Consider the following 18,872-nt stretch of genomic DNA (forward strand, 5'->3'; position numbering starts at 1 on the left):
CTACTTGCAAAAAAGCTTCAAAAAATTAGAGAAATCAAGCTTTGAGCTGGTAATTCCCCCCCACCCTTTCCCATGCAGTTTTCTTCAGAAGAGAAGGATTAAAGTTCCCAGACTGAACAGCAGGCTTTTAACAGCTGAAATCTAGATTCCCAGGCCTAAAACAAGGACTCCACTGGATTTTTCCCTTCTTGAAATGACAGCTTCCCTGGCACCCGAACACATTGCTGTGTTTCCTCAACTGGAAACAAATGAACAAAGAATCCAAATAGTCTGGTGAAAGGCTTATGGAAAAAAAAATAATTTCCACAGCCCCTTCCTAAGATGCATTCTTTCTTTGCTGCAAATCAGACAGCTTTTCACAGTAAAGGCTTCTCCTTTACCTCTACTCTCAAGTGTTGCCTTCCCTCCAGCATACACAAGCCATCCATCTGGAGTTCTCCCACACTGTCTTAGTTTAAAAGGCTACTTCCATTTCTGTGGCATAAAATCCTTTGTAGAGCTCTCAAAGGACTAAAAGCAAGACAGTCATTCTTTTGGAACTGTCTGTCGGGAACACAAACACATACATTTCGTTTCTGCAAGCTCAGGAATTATTATTTTTTTTCCAAGCATGACAAACAGTTGTGTGAAGATGCCTTTTACCGTGGTGACAGAGTCATTTCACAAACTCTGATGGTTCAAAGAATCTCGTTACTGATCTACGTGCATCACAATTTAAGATTATGCTTGACTATGGATTCCCAGACACCCGGTGGAAAAGACTGACAAAACTGCTGGAAGATTTCTAGATTTCTAACAGGCTACCTAAATGCAGCACAAGTCATCATTGCTAAAACGGAGGCAAATACCCCTACTCATCTAGGAAGAATTGTTCACTATTACCAGGCAATTATTTCCACATTGGCAGCCTTGCATCTTCAGCATTCTTTTAAGCAAGAAAAGAACTTCATTTTCAACACCGAGTCTTGTTGCTCTTCTCTGAAATAACCTCTCCTCAACCAATATTTATCATCATAAAGCATCCTAAATTGGGAATGCTACAGATGAGATGTCACAAGCAGCACAGCACCAAGTAGAGCAGAATAATTACCTCCTGTGCCTCACATCTGATGCTTTTGTTACTATTACCCAGAACAGGTTTTGTTTTCGTATCACTGGATTTTAACTCAGTCTGATCTGCTATAACATTCACAATACTTAGCACAGAACTGCTTCATTCCCCCGACAGCCTGATGCCCTGACACTCAATCCATTTTTCTCTTGCAAGTTTTACACGGGCAGTCTGTTCCACCATCCAGATTATTAATGAAAATATTGAATAAATTGGTAAACCTGTTACTGTAGAGTGATTTAACCAAGAAAATATTTCCCAAGTTTCCAACTAAGAACTTCATGTAGGAAAAATTCTTCCTGAAGTACGCAGACCTATTAATTGTTATTTAGTGGTAGTATGTCAGAGAACCTTAAGAATAGCTTAAATGAGATAAAATCCCAGGGCGGGGGAAAGAAGGGGGTTAAAAAGACACTATAAATCCCATGTTTAATTTAGTCGCCCTGATATGAACAAAGTACCAAAAAATGGAGGTGAGAAGTCAGAGCAGCCTTCCACAGGCCAAGGTCAGCAAGTTACTATTGACTGTTGATAAGCAAGTTAATGTTACCATAATCAGTAAGAAAAGGCTGTAGTAGTAACGGATGTGTTTGTTTACCTCCTGCAGGCAGGAGTAACTTGATATCAACTTCAAGTTGCCTTACCCACTAATATAAAACTGTCCAAATGCACCATCAGACATTAAGTCTCTGCGCAGTGTTTCTTTACATTTACACCTATGTATACACAAGGCTTTTCAGCTGCTGGATGTCCCATCACCTCCTCTGGAATTTAAAGAACACTTACTTACAAGTTCAGAAACTTAATAGGCCAAGAATTACCTCCAATACAGTTTAGAACTGAAAAAATGTTTTCCTTATGTACCAGCCATATAATGATTGGCTTCATACTACTGTCTATTTGCCCCTCTCACTTGCACTGCTGTGTTTTTAGCTCTAGTTCTTCTCAGGTAGGCTGAGGAAAATACTGGGATTTACACTCAGACAGAACTGCCTCCTCCTACATGTCACATAACCAAGTACTTGAGGTTAGAGGGCACTTTCTCTAGGACTCATAAGTGGTTTTTTAACCAGAATGGCTGTAAATGCTTTACAAAGTTCAAAACCAGTTTGGTTTTATACTAGATATAAAATTATCCAGAAGAATGTAATGTCAGCATTTTCTTACTTTGGAGCTACAACTGTCAACATCATTCTCTAAATGTAAAGTGGTCAAGGAATATAGTTATATGGGTGTGAGAACATTACTTCAAAATTTTTTGTATTGATGTAATAAATGAAAAACGTTTAAGAAAGCTTTCCCCCCCTCTTCTTCCATAGTTTATTTTTTTTTTTAATTGATCCAGCCTTGAATAATGCTGCTTATTTGGTAACAATATCAGGCAAAAACAAGAGCAAGTGCCATTCTGCATTCCAATATGAATCATTCAGTAAAGTTTTGCAATATATACATTTTATCCAGCTTTTGACATTATAGGTCATCATGCCAATGAAAATTTTTAACAATACAATAAAATCCTTCAAATGGAACTGTTTATGAATGTAATTCAAGAGACCAGACAATTTAATTTCTGAAATTTATATCATTCATGTCCATAATCATTTTACATTTCACACTTCATGCTCTCAAACATTACCCTAGAGAAGACTAAATCTTTTTGACACATATACTATTAAAGACACTAGCCAGGTTTATAGAGTTACAGAAGACTATAATAAGATGTAAAATTTAGTAGGTAATAAGTTATGACATTTGCCGACTAAAACAATATTCAATCTACACTAATGTTTGATCCATTCAAATACAATAAGTATTTGGATGTTATCTACTACCCATTTCATATACTTACAGTGCAAAATAAGTGAGATTGTTTTTTTTTCCTGAGCATTTAGGAAATTGAAATCCTTTTTCTTTATCATTGATTGCAGTCCATTTAAGATATACTCCGCATATACCTAGGCTTGTCAAGACTGTACAATTAAGACAGGCAAAAGCTTGTAGATATCAGAAGCCCAATCAGGAATCAGAAGGGTTATTGAACATCTCTAAAATTTGTTCCCATTTTTCAAGTCTAAGGATTTAACAGGATTTTGACTTATACCAAAAAGTTCAGAAATTACAGTTTGTTTTCCATTGACCAAACACTCCAAACTGCACAAACCACATGCCTTCCAAAACAGAGAATCAGCCTCTATTTAAACAAATTGTAATACCTATTTCAACTTACTATTCTGTAGTTAATGTAATGCCCAGTGAGCTGTGCCTACAACAGACATAAGAGAGTAAAACTTATAGGAATGTATTTTGGGCATTTTGTAAGGAAACTGGATTCCTTACAAATCCATCTTTTTCTCAATAGCTACAGACCATGAGTTTCTAATTCAATCTTCTCCTCTGCTTGCAAGATATCAGGTTCTACTGGAGGAACAGGTGGTCTGAGTATAATCTCTGGACCTCCACCATAGATTGACTGAAGAAAATTCCATGTTTCTTCAGATATTTGTCCAGAATCTGCACCTGAAAACATTTTTAAAATTTCAATTACTATATAGAGTAATTCTTTCATTATTTCTTTGAAGTCCATAACAGATAGAAAAAAAAATATATATATAGATTCAAATTTAAAACCCTAAGCTGAATTTGTGCTTCATCTTGCACCAACTGCCAAACCCAATGACATAATCTGTGTTAACTTTGTACTTCTTGATTCTTACAACTACCTGCTCTAAGCTATCCAGTACTTAACAAAAAACATAAAACATGAAAGGTTCTATGATGAACATCTCATCTGATAATTATCAATCAAGTTGATGACTGGTAGCTCTTGGTACACAGGAAACAATGATCCATAGTAATGCAAGGACATGCAGTCCCATCAATTATACAGTAAAATTCAAGGACTCAAGAATCTTGTTTCATCAAAGAAATTAATATTGATAGTAAAGAATAAAAGCGTGAGAACCACAGTGAAATTCTCAGAACCCCAGAGAGAAACCACTATTAGGACATTAATAGCCCCCACTAATCATCCTTGTACTTAGCACTGATGGGTCAGCCTGATTTCTTCTCATTCACTGATTAAAGTCTTTGCTTATGATTCCATTCTTCTGGCTAGAGGTCCCTTCTCCTGTCTCAGGTCATCATCCAACAATAATTTCTGATTTTCTGTAATCTTTTATGGTGGCAAAGGGCAAGGGAGCTTCAGTATTTTGCTGTCCTCACCACCTGCTCCAGTGAGCCTACTACTGTACTTTATATATATAAAGTTTCCAAAGAGGAAGGGTACAAAGAGCTGCACATTTGCTTTCCTATGCTAACTCAACCACACAAAGCTTCCTCTGGAAGTCATGGTGCAGATCCTATGCCAGTACCAAAGACGTTATGCCTCAGTTTTACTCATTTAGGTTCAGGTACTCAAAAACCAACTCCATCTCTGTAGGCACAGGAGTAGATCTCCACTCACATATCCAGATTCCAGCTCTTCTAACAGCCAGGTTTAATGGAACAGGCACAGTGAGCTAATTCACTGGGATCAGGACCACTGGACCACAGAACTATTTTTAATGCTGTATTCAGTGGCGCTCCCACCTCTTCTCTCATGACAGATTTTCCACAGCCTATTCATCTTCATTTCTACCCAAGTTCTAATTTGAATTAATGTAGCTGAAGTTAAGTCAGCAAATTGGCCAATTTGCTATCAATTATTGATTCTAAAATGATTATATTTCTTTTTGCTACAAGTCAGTCAGGTGCTTTATACCTTGTATTTGAATTCTACAATACAGCTTAAGTCATTAAGATGTACTACAAAACTCATGAGTGCAAGAACTCATTCTTTTTTAAATATGCTCTTGACATTTTACAATTGGTGAGGTTAATGCAGGGCCTAGTGGCCTCCAGTGAACTGTGATTGGTAGGTCCATTGAATACTGCAGCATTAAGTTAAATTGGGAAAAAATCCAGCTAAATAAAGGTTAATCTTAATACTGCAATATTTTTTCTTAAATTGAGCTACAATGAATTTAAATATTCATAGGACATCTAAAGTCTTCATAAAGCAGGCCACACTAGAATTCTTTTTTTCTGTACCCACAAATTTCAAATAAAAGGTATTAAGCATCTGACTCTGAAAAACAACAAAGAAATCTGTTTCTTTGCATGCTAGAGAAATCTAGATAAACTTTTGCAATGTACAATAGTAAATAACTTGCAGGAAAATGAGCAACAACATTTACTTACTGTGGTTTGTTTCCCTGTCAGAAGTAGCCCTCAATTCAAATTAGGTTTCAAGATTCAAATAAGTACATACAGATACATGACAGTCTAAAAGCCAAGCATCTCCTAATTTGCATTAAGAAAACCCAAATCAAACTAAGTGATAAAAAGCCAAAGGACATTTTCACCATTTTAAAGTTACTCTGCACCTCCTGTTACAGTCATCTGTACTTGCATCAGTCTATTACAGATACTAACTCTTTATTTTAAGAATAAGCCAGTTGCCCCCAAAATGGGCACAACACAGATGCACTAGAAATTGCCATTTTATGGTAACAGTTAAAAAAAGAATTCATAATAAATTTTTCCAAACTTCAGCAAATACATCATAAGTAACCCAAAGTTGCAGCAATGTTGGACACCTACCTTGTTTTAGCACAGCATTTCCACATTTTGTTACTGCAATCTTAACATTATCAATAGGACCGGGAGGATCTAGTGTGACAGAAAGAAAATTGGAAAAGCTGAAAACAAACAGCAGGTTGGAGGTTTGTTTTTTGTTTGCTGCTTGTTCTTGTACTGCTTAACAGTATGTTCTAAGTTGTCAAAAACTAACCAGAATTTTAATTAAGAGCAAGTTTTTCAAAGCATTCACGATTACACCAAGCCTTCAAGCAATATAAAACACAAATTAATCCTAATTCTTACCCCTAGCAAAGTTGATCTAGAGCAGACTCAGACTAGTTTGTAGCACATTTTATCAGTGTTTCCATTTAAAAAAATTGAGAAGTGCCTAAAGTAGGCTAAAGTGATATTATTATAGATGTTACTCAGTTATCTATGAGTTTAGGTTGTGATAGTGAGGTCACCTTTCCTCCAGAAGCTGTAGCATTACCCATCAGTTTGCACAGCAAAATCCATCCCCCCCTTGTACATAGATGCAATTTTCCTGCTGCTGGTAACAGCAACCCTCCTGCAAACAAGCAACAACCTCTCCACAACTATCCCATTATCTATTCTTGTGAATTATTTGATTATATTCTGTAATTTGGTTCCTGGATATATTTGTAACCAGTAAAACATGTGTCTTAGATGTTCATTGAAGAGCTTTTGTTGCCTTCTCTATTTGTTCTTCCTACAGCCTTCTACCAAAGCAGAAACAATTTACTTAAACAGTACCACAACGTGACAACATAAAAGATTACCCATATTTTGAAATGAAGCACAACTTACCACTGTCTTTACCCTTTACAAATCCTTCCCATTCTCTGAACCATTGCATACTGATGCAGTAAAATGTTGATGGAGATTCTTCTTCTTGGAATGCTCTATTAAGCTGAAAAGAAAAAAAATCCATGTTTTTCTGCCTTTTTTTTCCCCCCTTTAAACTACTGAATTCTTTTAACCACTGTAATTATTAAGAGCATAATATTACACTGCTACAGAACATTTTAAAGATCTACTGACCACCAGAACAGTAAACACTTGGCAAATTCCCAAGGTGGGATTTTGATGAAGCGGTAGCCTTCACATTAAAAGATGATTTCTTTACTTCAAAATTTATTGGTTTTTTTCCCTGAAAACAGCAACAAGTTCTTTATAAGCACAAGTCCTTGGCCATCAAATACTACTGGATAATTACTTCGAATGCTGAACTTTCAAAGCAGCAAAAGGAAGCAGAAAACTTACTTTTGTAAAATAAAATAAAACAAAACAGCATTTTGAAAGATTTGCTCCGTAATTTCATGGGAGGTTCTTTGCGTGATGAACTATATCATCATCTAGGTTTGTTTTTTCCCCTAATACTTTGACCAGATGCTGGTACCATTCCAAGCAAGGCACAGTGAACTAATGCACAAGAACTTTTCATGATTTTTCTTTGCTTCAGTTTAAAAAAACATGAAATCTTAAAATAAAATTAAAAAAAATCCTTGTTTTCTGAGTTTCTGTAAGTGAACGTATAAGTTACAAAAAACAGCTGAGTAACGAGTCTCAGTTGCACTTAATGACGTGTTTCTACCATTGTAAAAATATTTTTTTTATAATTACATTTTTAGGAAGTTTAACATTTTATTCTTTTTCAGAATCTACAGATTAGAGACTACAGACCTTTTCACAGTGTTAGTTAGAAATACACAAAAAATTCACTTAAACCTTTACAGCTGTTGTCTTTTAGATCTGTAATAATATAGCTATATTGCCCTCTTGAAGCCATGAACCTAAAGCATCAGCACAACTTCTTAAGGTTTCATATAGAGTAAGTTTTGCAATCATTCTCTAAAGCAGCCTTTACAGATGATAACAGAATTTTCTGTTTGCTAACCAGTGCACATATAATCATTATTTATACTGGAAAAATACTGATTGCTAAAGCAAATGAGGTTGACTCAATAATAATTATTATCTAGTGCTAACCCAGACTAAAGAAAAATCAGTTACTGAAGAGTTTAAGTAGCAGCTACAATACGGAAAAGCTGACACAATCTCTGAATTAAAGCACAGACAGAACTGACAGAACAGCTGCAATTCTGTTTTTCTCCCTCTCAGGAATTAAGATAGCAGAAATGGGACTCTGTCTCTGCATTTATTTTCACTGAAAACTTCAAAATGCATTTTTGGTTTAAGAATTACAAAATCATTACTACTAGTCGTTTTACCATTCAGACTCAAGCCCACAGTCTCTAACTCATGGAAAATACGGTAGCTGCTTGATATTAATTTTACGGATCCATTACAATACTAAGTTATTTACTACATGCTGAATTATTTATGTTTTCTTATGTCTCTAATGATATTTTTAAATTAGAACCAAAGATAAAGATTATGATTAACTTTTTGCTGGCACAGTATTATTGCACTTAAGCCTGTCAGATTGCCCAGAACAGATCACCAGCAGGGTATCAAGAACAACTGCTCGTGTGACTGCACTCTGTTTCCATACTATAAAAAAGCAATTTAAGAAACGCATTAAATATTTACTCTAAGTACATTTCCATATAAATAGTTATCTGGGATAGCACAAGAACGTTACTGCTGCCAACAGGAAAGAAGGGATTCTATATAGGTATACAGATATTTAATACAGTCCATTTGTTACAGGAATCGCCTGTGCACTTCTGGTAACCCCTTGGGTTGAGTCATGAATACCAGGTGACGTCAAAAAGCAGAATGAATAAGTGTTTACTTTTTTACCCGAATAAACATTTCCAGTTCGTTTTTCCTTCTTTTTTCAATTCTTTCAGACTCTATTTGGCAGGTGTGACACACATACAGATGGTTAACAGCTGGTCCTCCTCCATACCTACAGGAAAAGCAAAGCACCATCAACCTTGTGGAACATACCATGTAAGAAGGTGATGCACCTGTAGACATCACAAGTGTCAGCTTCTTATAACGTGTAACAGAAGTCTAATACCTTTGCCAGTCACACTGATCCACAAATGCCATCATATTTTCATAGTAATATTTTGTACTCTATCCTAAGACACAACCATCTTCCAAGTTCTGACTGCCCAAAGCCAGTACAAACCATCTCAAACTCTGCTGTATCACATACTGAAAATTAAAGCACTATTTCAGTACAACAGCACTTGTACATATAAGTTTGTTTGGTATATACTCAATCATCCCAACTTAACAAAGAGGGTTCAAAAACTGGTCACCCACCACTTAAATTGTACCTCTGAAGCTGACACTTTGTCTTTAGACAGCATGGATCAGTTCACAAGTTTTTAACCAAAAGGGGTCAAGTCTGGATTATACTGTATCATCTTGAAACAACTCTGACCCCAGTGCATGTGGAATTGAATAGTAGTGTCAGATGGCCAGCAAAATAAACGTGTTTGGAACTTACATGGACTGGCAACTGGCATCCTAGATGAGTATCTCCTTTTCCTTAATAATATCTCAGTAAAAGTCACCTTCCACCATATTTGGCTTCCTCACCCTAAGTTCTCAACCACAATACTCTCCCATAATCCCCAGATAACAGCAAGACAAAAAGTAAAACACAGTTGCTTCAGAGCTACTCTGTGTTGAAGGGTGCATGTGCCAGTCAAGAAGCCAGACAGAACAGACAAATTCAGAACAGAACAATTCATACCTCTTTCGCTACCTAGTAGAGGACTCTCAAAATCTGGAGGACCCTATCATCTCTGGGACTTCTGCCTTTCTATCAAATGAATGAAGTTTGAAAACCTTGTTTAAAAGTTTTCTAGAGAAGGGAAATTAATTAGAAGTTTAAAAACTTTTTCCTTCAGATTTAAGGAATATTTCTGCATACAGAAAATGGATAATGCCTTTGTCAGCTGGTTGGAAGAAAAATTCAGTACATCTAGGGAAGTGGAAATAAGCTGGAAAAAGTATTGTTTCTATTTTTTGTTTGTGGCCATTGAAACTTTAAAACAAAAAAACCCACCCCAGCCCCTTAGCTATATTGCTTAAGTAGCAGGAAATTAACAGCTAAAAGTATTTAAATATTTAATAAAAATACAGAGTCCTTAAGGTCATCAGCAAAGCTCTTCTACAGCTTTTTTTAACTTTAAAAGGAGACACATCTTGTAACAGTCCCTCCTTTATAAGCAAGCACTTAAAGCTGACCTACATTTAAAGTGTGGAGTAGTTATACCGAACCCTTAGATATAAGTTATTTTGAAGCAGCACTGGCAGCTGGGGCTATCGATTCAAAGCCAACATAAAAGAAAAGCTGTCTCCAGCCAACAAGAGAACAGGAAGCTGATACAGAGAGCTCTTTCAAAATACCTCTTGTACTTTTGCTGACCTACTTTGTGTCATTTTGTACATACCATACATGTTTATTGGTTTAATACTCAAGTATTATCCCAGTAACATACTACTTTATGTAGGCTTTTAGCATTACTTTGCACAAACAAATTATATAAATCGTCCATTTGCAATCCCTTCACTTAGCTTTAAGCCTAGAGTGGATATATATTTTTTTCTGAGCCACTAATTCTGAAGTCTGATGTTGCTGCTTGGCACATACTTGCTCTCAAACTGCATCACCGGATTTTTCCAGTTACAGTACAAAACTTACCTACTATATAGATTATCCCATATATTTTGAGGTAGCATTACAACTAGGTCCTCTATGAAGTTTGCTTTGTGTGGAGGAACACCTGCAGAAGCAACAAAAAATAAATTTAAAAAAAAAAAGAGAGACTTGCAGATTTTATCTAGGGGATCGGGGGGGAGAGAAGAGTATGCTAGAGGTCTTTAAATAAAACAAAAATACAACCTTTCAATGAATTCAGAGAAATCATGTGAAACAAGTTTTACTACAGTATAATATATTACTGTATTTAAATAGATCACTCAAATTTTAGTCTTTTATGAGGCTGACAAGTTTATACAAAGCAGAAGCAAACTACACAAAATATTAATATTAAAGGACTAGAATCCCTTTTAGATACTAATTGCAAAATGCTTAAGGTACACAATTAAAATGTTAAGCAGTGATTAAATATTTTGTTTATGCATGTAAACACATTAGCAAACTGTCGGTTCAAAATTCACTTATGTGCTGTAGAACCTTTTTGAATTACTTCAAACAATATGAATGCTTGGAAGCAGTGACATTGAGGGAGGCAGAAATAGAGGGGCTTGCAGAGTTGGAAGGTTGAGCTGAAGCACATGGTAAGCAGCCACGTGCTATGCAGGAATTCTTTTGAAGAGGGAAAAATCTCATAGTTCAGGCACTCGTTCAACAAGACTCATCTGCTGTAACCCCACAAAAGGAAAGTCACAGCCACAGGGGCTCACACAAACACACTCTGTGAACTGCTACAGGGACACAATATTCTTGTGTTAAGTTTGGTTCAGCAACAGGGACAGCACCTCTATCTGCTAATCTAATACAGCTGTATTTTTGTTAGAAAATAGGTATAAGAACGCTACATAGTAATGATTTCTTGGAGTGTTGACACTCAAATATGGGTATTTCCCCAAATATATTTTGCTTAATGTAATTCTCTCATTTTTATTAACATTTAGTACAAAGTAAAATTTTTACGCTCCTATACGAAATATACAGAATTACTCCTCTATCTTCACACTGCTATGTACTGGATACTCTAGATCACACCAATTTCTTGTTCCGCAGCTTTCAAAACTTCTTGTTACTTCTAGCACATAGCTGAGAAAAAGATTTAGACTGGTAGACCAAAGTATTAAGGATGATTATAAAGTGACAGGATTTTTAAAAATGGGAATATACGTGTTTAGTAAGCAAGCAGATAAGCCAAACTATTCCTCTTTAAGAATCAAGAAACCTTATAAACAAAATCAAACGTGCTAAGAAAAAAAAATATTAGAATCACAGAATTGTAGGGGTTGGAAGGGACCTTCAGAGATCATCTAGTCCAAGCCCCCACCCAAAGCAGGTCATCTAGAGCAGGCTGGACAGGAATGCATCCAGGCAGGTTTTGAATATCTCCAGAAAAGGAGATTCCACAACCACTCTGGGCAGCCTGGTCCAGGACTCTGTCACCCTCAAAGTAAGGAAGCTTTTCTGCATATTCAGATGGAATTTCCTGTCTTCCAGCTTGTGTCCCTTGCCCCTTGTCCCATCACCAGGCACCACTGAGAAGAGCCTGACCCCATTCTCTTGACACCCGCCCTTATAACTTCACAGAGTATCATTTCCAACTAATCAGCTACTAAAATGAGAGAAATAATTTACTTAGAAGTTATAGTTCCAGTTTACCTAAGAAGTTATAATATGAACTTACTGTATTCAAATTCCTCTAATTAAAACAAGTGTACACCCCTGTATGGGTACAAGTCAACAGACAAATTCTTCTTAAATGACACTCGGTCTCACCTCCATGCATACAGAGAAAGTCATTATTTGAAATTGGTCCTGGCTCTGCAAAAGTCTTGAATTTATTTAACCACTGTCTGGAAACATAGAACTGCAGAAGACTTGGTTCCATCATATTCAGCAGACTCGATATCCTCCGTCTCTCCCTCTGTGCTTCTTCACTGCTCTTTCTATTACCAAAACAGAAGTCATTAGACAAATATATATCCTTGTGTACAGTGCAGATAATTTACTTTGTGAAAAGAAAACTGTACTTTCACATAATTTACCTGGGCTATATCTATACTTCAAAGTTCTACTAGCATGAAGCAGTTGTGTGTGTGAAAACTCATGCTTTTTACGCACAGCCAAAGCCACCATCTAAATGTGTGGCAGGAACGTAGGCTGTCATGTTACAGAACCATGTGTCACAAGAGTCACTACAGTTAATAGAGAGCAGGAAGGGCAGGAAAGACCATTTGCTCCGTTAAACCTGTGCTTGTCCCTGGTTCTGACAAGCCATGGCACAGCTGTTATCACGCCTACAAGAAAGCTTTTGCCTGCTTAGATTAACAACTCAAAGACCCCCGGCAGCTCCCATTCAACCTACCAGCCTGAGGAAGCAAATAGCTGGACTGCAACAGAGACAGCAGACTGTACTGCAGAGATGATTACTACCACTGGAGAAGGAGATAAGGCTCTGCCCATTTTCTCTACACATCTTTTGAGCTAAAGCTTTGGCAAGCTGTACTCTTTGGGCAGAAGTTCCCTTCTTATCTCCAGAAGGAGGGTTCAACAGTAAGTAGATGCTGCAATTTCCCTACTTTTCCTGTGTCCCCCTACTTTTCTCATTGAGGCTGCTCCTGCTGTCCAACTGGAAGTATCTCTGCTCTCCTGTTTTTAGATTGAATAGAATCTTTCTTCAAAAGCAAGTTTGAACTGTTCATTCCATCCTCCAAAACACTGACCTGAAACTTGACTCCACATCACACAAAAGCTGGGCCACCTCAGTTAATTTACAGAGTCAAAGCTGAGTCAAAGTTGACTCAAAGAGCTGACAGCAAAGCTTTAAGTAGTCCTAATGGCTAGAGCAGCAAGGCTGTTCACAGTACAGGTAAACAAGACTGAAAGAGTATAAAAACCCCACCGTTACGAACCCAATTAAAATATATTACCTGCTTAAATTCAGATTAAAACTATTTAACAAAAATCTTGGAAGTCTGAAAATGAAATTCAAGCAGATAAGTTTATTTTCTAGCTGTAACTTAAAAACACATACACATCTCCACTAAGCTTTCTAAAATGTGCTGTGGTAGTGTTTTGTGGGTATATTATTTTTTTAAAACCAATTTTTATGAAGGCTATTCTTTTATTATTTCTTTTAATATGCTTGCCCACAATCAGGTAGAGTGTTCTTTCTTGGCAACACAGCATGACTTCCACATTCCTTTTAAAAAAAGACCTACTGAATCAGACTCACGGACTCAGCTCGGGCAGTGGCAGGTACAAGTGCTCCTAAAGAGAGTTAAAACTTTCCCCAAACACACCTTATTTCTTGTGCAACTCCGACACAATCTATTTTGCCATCAACTTTTAGTGGAAATTTGATCTTAGTACCAAAATTTAGAATTTGAAAACTGAGTTAAGTTGCTTTTATTATTTCAAGTATAAAAATTTCTTATACTGAAGATGATAATAACATGATTTCTCGCCTTTCAACTTTCAGGAAAAGACCAGCCTATATATTCCCTAAAATTAAATACAACACAGTAAAAGCTCTGTTGTTCCACATCCCATCTGCTAAAGACTTTGCACAATTCCCTTTAGAGCTTTAACAGCTAAGAGTCTGTGTGCAAAACCTCCCCTTGTGCAGAATCCCTCTCCTCTAATTGAAAACGAGGTAATTGGTGGCTAGTTCTAACATCTACTTAAAGTTCTCTTTCTAGTCATCTTCATATGCTTTATTTATGCAGATTTAATTTCCATTTCAAGTTCCATACATGTTTTAGCAGTGACAGAGCAAGTGTTAAGGACAGAACTGAAGGATTAAGTCTCTCTCCAGCACTGGCTTTTCCGGTTGGTCAAATTCTTCCATTATAATTCTTATGGGGTAGCTAATTTCTGAAAGCTGCCCAATTGCTTAAAAGTTATTTACACACCTGACTTATATGAGTATAATCGTACTTTTAATTTCTTACCTGTAGAAGAGAACATAGGCTTCTGCATTTTGCACTGTGGATTCTGACACTTCTGTGACACTCTGGTCATCAAATTCATACCACAAATTATTTAAATTGTTGCGACAATAAGCTATATAATGTCCACCTAGAGTGTTAGAAGCAAGAGTTATTAAGAAGTGTCTAGAGCTGCCCATTTTACTCTGCAATACATGAAAAGGAAGAAAATAAAAAAAGCAAGTCTTAAATGGAAGAAACATGCAATCATTAGTAGACATGACCTGGATATTAACTTTCCTCAAACTGAGGATCAGGTAGTGGGAAGTTGGACACTGCTTTCAGCATTTCTTATTGTCTAATGCACTCCTGAACCACACTATTCACATCAGAGTAAGACTGTCTGAAAAATTTACCCTGATCAGTTTCCACAATGAACTCTTTTCAAATCATCCAAGAGAGTATCTTCTAAAAAAACTACTGGCATCTTTGTGGTGCTTTGTGAACTCTTTCCAAAAAAGTAAGGCATACAAAGCATCAAAACTCTAGACAAACAGCAACTGTGTAGAAAAGCTGCCCAACTGGTCGTCTGCTGGCATGCAGCATTATTGGTACATTTATACTGTTCACTTTCAATAGTGCATATAGGCTTTTACTTGATATTCCAGGATCTGTTAATTTTTTTCCATCTACAATTTTATTTAGGCATGCCATACAATTCCAAAGATGTGTCAACTCTTAAAGAGCAAGCCATCTTATGGTTCAAAGTGAAAATCACAGCATTTATCTTCCACATTACCAATGCTCATCTATTTACCCTTCAGTATACGGATATCGTTCTGAAACAGAAGTGCTGATGTGAACATCAACTGCAAAGACAAAACAACCAACCACAGACTTACTGCTGGCAGTTCCATGATGGCAGATGACAGATAGGAGATCATACGTCACTATTTGAGCTGGACTATCTTTCGCAAGGAAAGGCTGAAGATCAAGGCCTTCCAAAGGAAAGGACACATGGGTCCCAATTTTTGTGGAAAACATAAGTTCATGTCTAAATCTTTTGAGATGAATGCACAATATCTGTAAGAAGGATCAACAGATTCACTCAAGAACTATACATACTGCTATCTGATATTTAATAACTACACCGTGCATGCCATCTTTTCCTTTTATCATTCCAAAAGGATCACTTTACGGCCTGAGGCAACTATCACAAGCTCTGTGTTCCACAGATTATTTTTTCTAATTCAATTCCGGCTCAAGGCATTAGAAATGAATTTGTAATTATCAAAGACTTATCTTACTGAAATAGAAAAAAATAGTCCTGAACAGCTACTAACACTGATGCAGCAATGAACAACATACCTTTTCTCTTCCTCAATGCACCTATTGCACAATCTTGTCACGAGGGACATTATTCCTGATTATTGCAGCCACCAACTCATGTTTTGAAGTGTAAGATTGGATTACTTGTAAAACACAAGCTTACAACATTTCCAGTCTGGCTGTGGTATTTAATTCTATGATCTACAGTATAAGTAAGTTCTGCAGGCTGACAGTAACAACATAGAAAAGCTCCATTCTTCTAACTTTACTTTTCATGTACAAGCTTCACGTTCTTACAGGGTGAATAATCAAACATTGCTCATGTTCTTAAAACAAATGCCAGTATGAAGATACACTTTCATCATAGAAACAGTTTACTTCATGCAACTCATTAGTCTTACCACACTCCTAATCATGCAGAAAAAGAGCTTTAAAGTGCACATATTAACAGTACCTCAGGAAATTTTTGAACTTTGCAGAATTTCACTCCATTTCTTAACCTAAGCAAAGGGGGGAAAAAAAAATAAACCAACAACCAGTACTTAGTTCTGAAAAGGTTTCATTTTATAGTGCTATATCAGCAGAAGTCTAAGCTGAACGCTACACTTAGTAAACCCAAAATATTTCTGGAATGTAGACTAGACATGGGGTAGCCAAAATGAGATAAACAATGGCGCTTCGAAGAAAAGACAATCTGTACTGCTGAAAAATTCAAAGCAGCAAGTACAGATAATCAAGTTCCATCTAGCTAACAGTTTCTCTTAACATAAAGAAAAGAGCTTTAGCTTCACAAAAGCTGATTATTTAGCAAAGGAGAAAAATGAAACAAACTAAGTTTATTTTTAAGAAATTACCTAAAGCAGATCCCCAGTTATGTAGCAAGGACTAACAGCCCTTTACCATCAAGAGCTTCAAGCAGTCTTCAGACCACTTCTGGTTTTGGCTCTTTAGTATTTAAAGCTGTAGTATATTTATTTTTAACACACTGAAGAGACCTCCTGCATATCAATGAAAATCTCCTCGTAATATAAAAGCTTTTATTTATCAACCAAGAACAATTTAGAAAGGTCTAAAATTGTAAGGAACACGAAAAAGAATTAAGCACATTTGGTCTGCAATACGGTACGGTGAGTCAGTGCTTCCTGACCCTGCACCTTTGTAACACTAAATTTCTGGCAGCCAGAAGGTAGTATCAAAAGATTAATAGTGCTGTGACATATCCAGAAATAAATGCCTCTTGACTAACCAAAGCCTTGAAGTACTCAAAATTAAGACAAGTTAAAACAAACAAAGGTAAAAGCCAGCTTACTTCTTACACCTTCCACAGCTGTACATGTTATCACCTGCAAATATTAGGGAGAAGAAAAACAGCCATTATTCTCTAAATCCAAATAGTTATCCTTCAAATGTATATGTTTTCATACATAAAAGTATCAAGGGAATTTATCTTTAGGCTGCATACAGTATTTAACAGTTGCAAGAGTGTTGACATAGCAACTAAATAGAAAGATTCTTCAGTTTTATGCTTTCAATTATGAAGCAGTACAGCATAATCTCAAGAGACAATGCTACATAATTTAAAAGGGAAATAATTAGTCCAAAATAAAAGTCCAAATTAAGTTTATGAGAATGAGTAATAATATAGTGGTTTTTAAAAATTTTTTATGAACCTTCAGTTGCTACCATTTCATTAAACCAAATACAGATTTACTTGATGTTTCTAAAGCATCTTTCAGGGGCATTTCTTGCCTCAAATATTCAGCTGAGCGAGAAGCTTACCTTTTTGAAATGACTGATCCCATAAGAGCAAGGAATGGCTGTATTACAGTCTAACAGGTGGTGTTTGCTTAATTGTGTGAAGCTAAGAAGATAATAATCATCTTATTGGGACAGGAGGAAAAAAGCCCAGAAGAAGCATGTTCATGTAATTAACCTCTTACCCTTGAGCTCATCTCTGGCGAAAAAGGCAGCAAGACAATCTTGTAAGGTTACAACTGGACCCCAAAACCAGCTAGGAACACATGAGACAACAAACCTGAAACATCATTGACAGAAAAGAAAGAAAACCAACAAATGTTCTGCCGGAAGAGCAGAAACTAGAATTTCAAAATAGATAAATAAATAAAGCAAGGTAAATATTACTTACCTTTTGAAATATTCCATAAAAAAAGCTATCCATCCCTGGGGGGCATACGCTTCTCCACATGACCCTGCCTTTACTAGAGATGTCTGATGACTTGCAGAATGGAGTTTGGCAAGATCTTCCTTACCTGGAATAGGCAAGGACAGATCCTGAAAGGTCTCCAGGGTTACAGACAGCTAAAGAAGAAAACAAATGAAACAAAATAGAGTTAAGTGTGAAAAGAAACAGCAATTAACTGAACTATGTAAAGTTTACCAGTAACTACTCAGTTACTGTATAGTTGAAAGTTCCACTAGATAGCAAATTCATTACATATAAGGAGAATTCATTTTCTAATAAGAGGAAGAGAAAAATAACATTTTAGACTGAGCTTGCACATTGTTATCACTGACAAAAATATTTTAAGTCATTATTAATCATTTATCTTCCTACTAGTCATAAAAAGAACTATAATTCTTGCCTCAGGGTCCTTGCTACACAAGCTATTTTCAGAAAGCTTCAGCCCGTTGTTTTGACAGTATTTTGCTTTGACATTATCTTGACCTGATGTAACTGGACCCGCTGAAAAAGCGACCCAGCTGTGCATTTTCTTTCTCCCATACTGGATTTAGTGATCACAGTTACAGAGCAAAACATCAAGCAAACTTTAAAAATTCTAATTTGTTTTTTTAACTTGCTCACCAGATTACCCTGAGGTCTCTGTATTCCTAGATCTAAAGCAAGGGAGGGCACACAACTGCATCAAGGTTAGCTTTAAATTTTATGTTGAGGAAGTTGTCCCCAATGCGAAGATTTGGATATCAAATATTTGATACTATTACTTTGAATCTGAAGTGGTCCACTAGACATGTTTAGATAATTGACTTTTTTTAAATGATCACGTGTGCTGTTATAAGTAACTCTAGGAAAAAATAGTACAGAAAAAAAATCAGCTGTTCCTATATCGCACCACATCTTGCAGTAGAGGACAACTTCAGAAAGCAGTTAATATTTCATATAACCTGTAAAAGTAACTGCCTTTACCTCGATTTTTTGAAAGACATGAATTTTCTTAGCTTCAACCTACCTGATAAGACTGTT

General features: G+C 36.3%; 1 protein-coding gene across 11 annotated transcripts in view; it reads right to left on the minus strand.

Annotated features, from left to right (window-relative positions):
* Positions 1 to 2,407: 2,407 nt before the first annotated feature.
* The window catches only part of USP33 (ubiquitin specific peptidase 33), a 48,654-nt gene continuing 32,189 nt past the window's right edge, over positions 2,408 to 18,872 (minus strand). For 7 of the 11 annotated variants that reach the window (XM_014939179.1, XM_014939182.1, XM_014939180.1 and 4 more), the window contains 12 exons: positions 17,796 to 17,968; positions 17,590 to 17,693; positions 16,959 to 16,992; positions 16,104 to 16,149; positions 15,223 to 15,403; positions 14,345 to 14,471; positions 12,168 to 12,337; positions 10,383 to 10,464; positions 8,519 to 8,627; positions 6,560 to 6,662; positions 5,753 to 5,821; positions 2,408 to 3,628 (listed from right to left, as the gene is read on the minus strand). In XM_014939179.1, coding sequence (XP_014794665.1) covers positions 3,471 to 3,628; positions 5,753 to 5,821; positions 6,560 to 6,662; positions 8,519 to 8,627; positions 10,383 to 10,464; positions 12,168 to 12,337; positions 14,345 to 14,471; positions 15,223 to 15,403; positions 16,104 to 16,149; positions 16,959 to 16,992; positions 17,590 to 17,693; positions 17,796 to 17,968 — 1,356 coding nt within the window. In that variant the 3' untranslated portion in view covers positions 2,408 to 3,470. Of the gene's footprint in view, positions 3,629 to 5,752; positions 5,822 to 6,559; positions 6,663 to 8,506; positions 8,628 to 10,382; positions 10,465 to 12,167; positions 12,338 to 14,344; positions 14,472 to 15,222; positions 15,404 to 16,103; positions 16,150 to 16,958; positions 16,993 to 17,589; positions 17,694 to 17,795; positions 17,969 to 18,872 lie in introns of those variants that run through there. The other 4 variants (XM_014939183.1, XM_014939184.1, XR_001411638.1 and 1 more) reach the window with 4 other exon arrangements.

Source organism: Calidris pugnax, unplaced genomic scaffold, assembly GCF_001431845.1.
Source record: "Calidris pugnax isolate Ruff unplaced genomic scaffold, ASM143184v1 scaffold18, whole genome shotgun sequence".
NCBI lineage: Eukaryota > Metazoa > Chordata > Aves > Charadriiformes > Scolopacidae > Calidris > Calidris pugnax.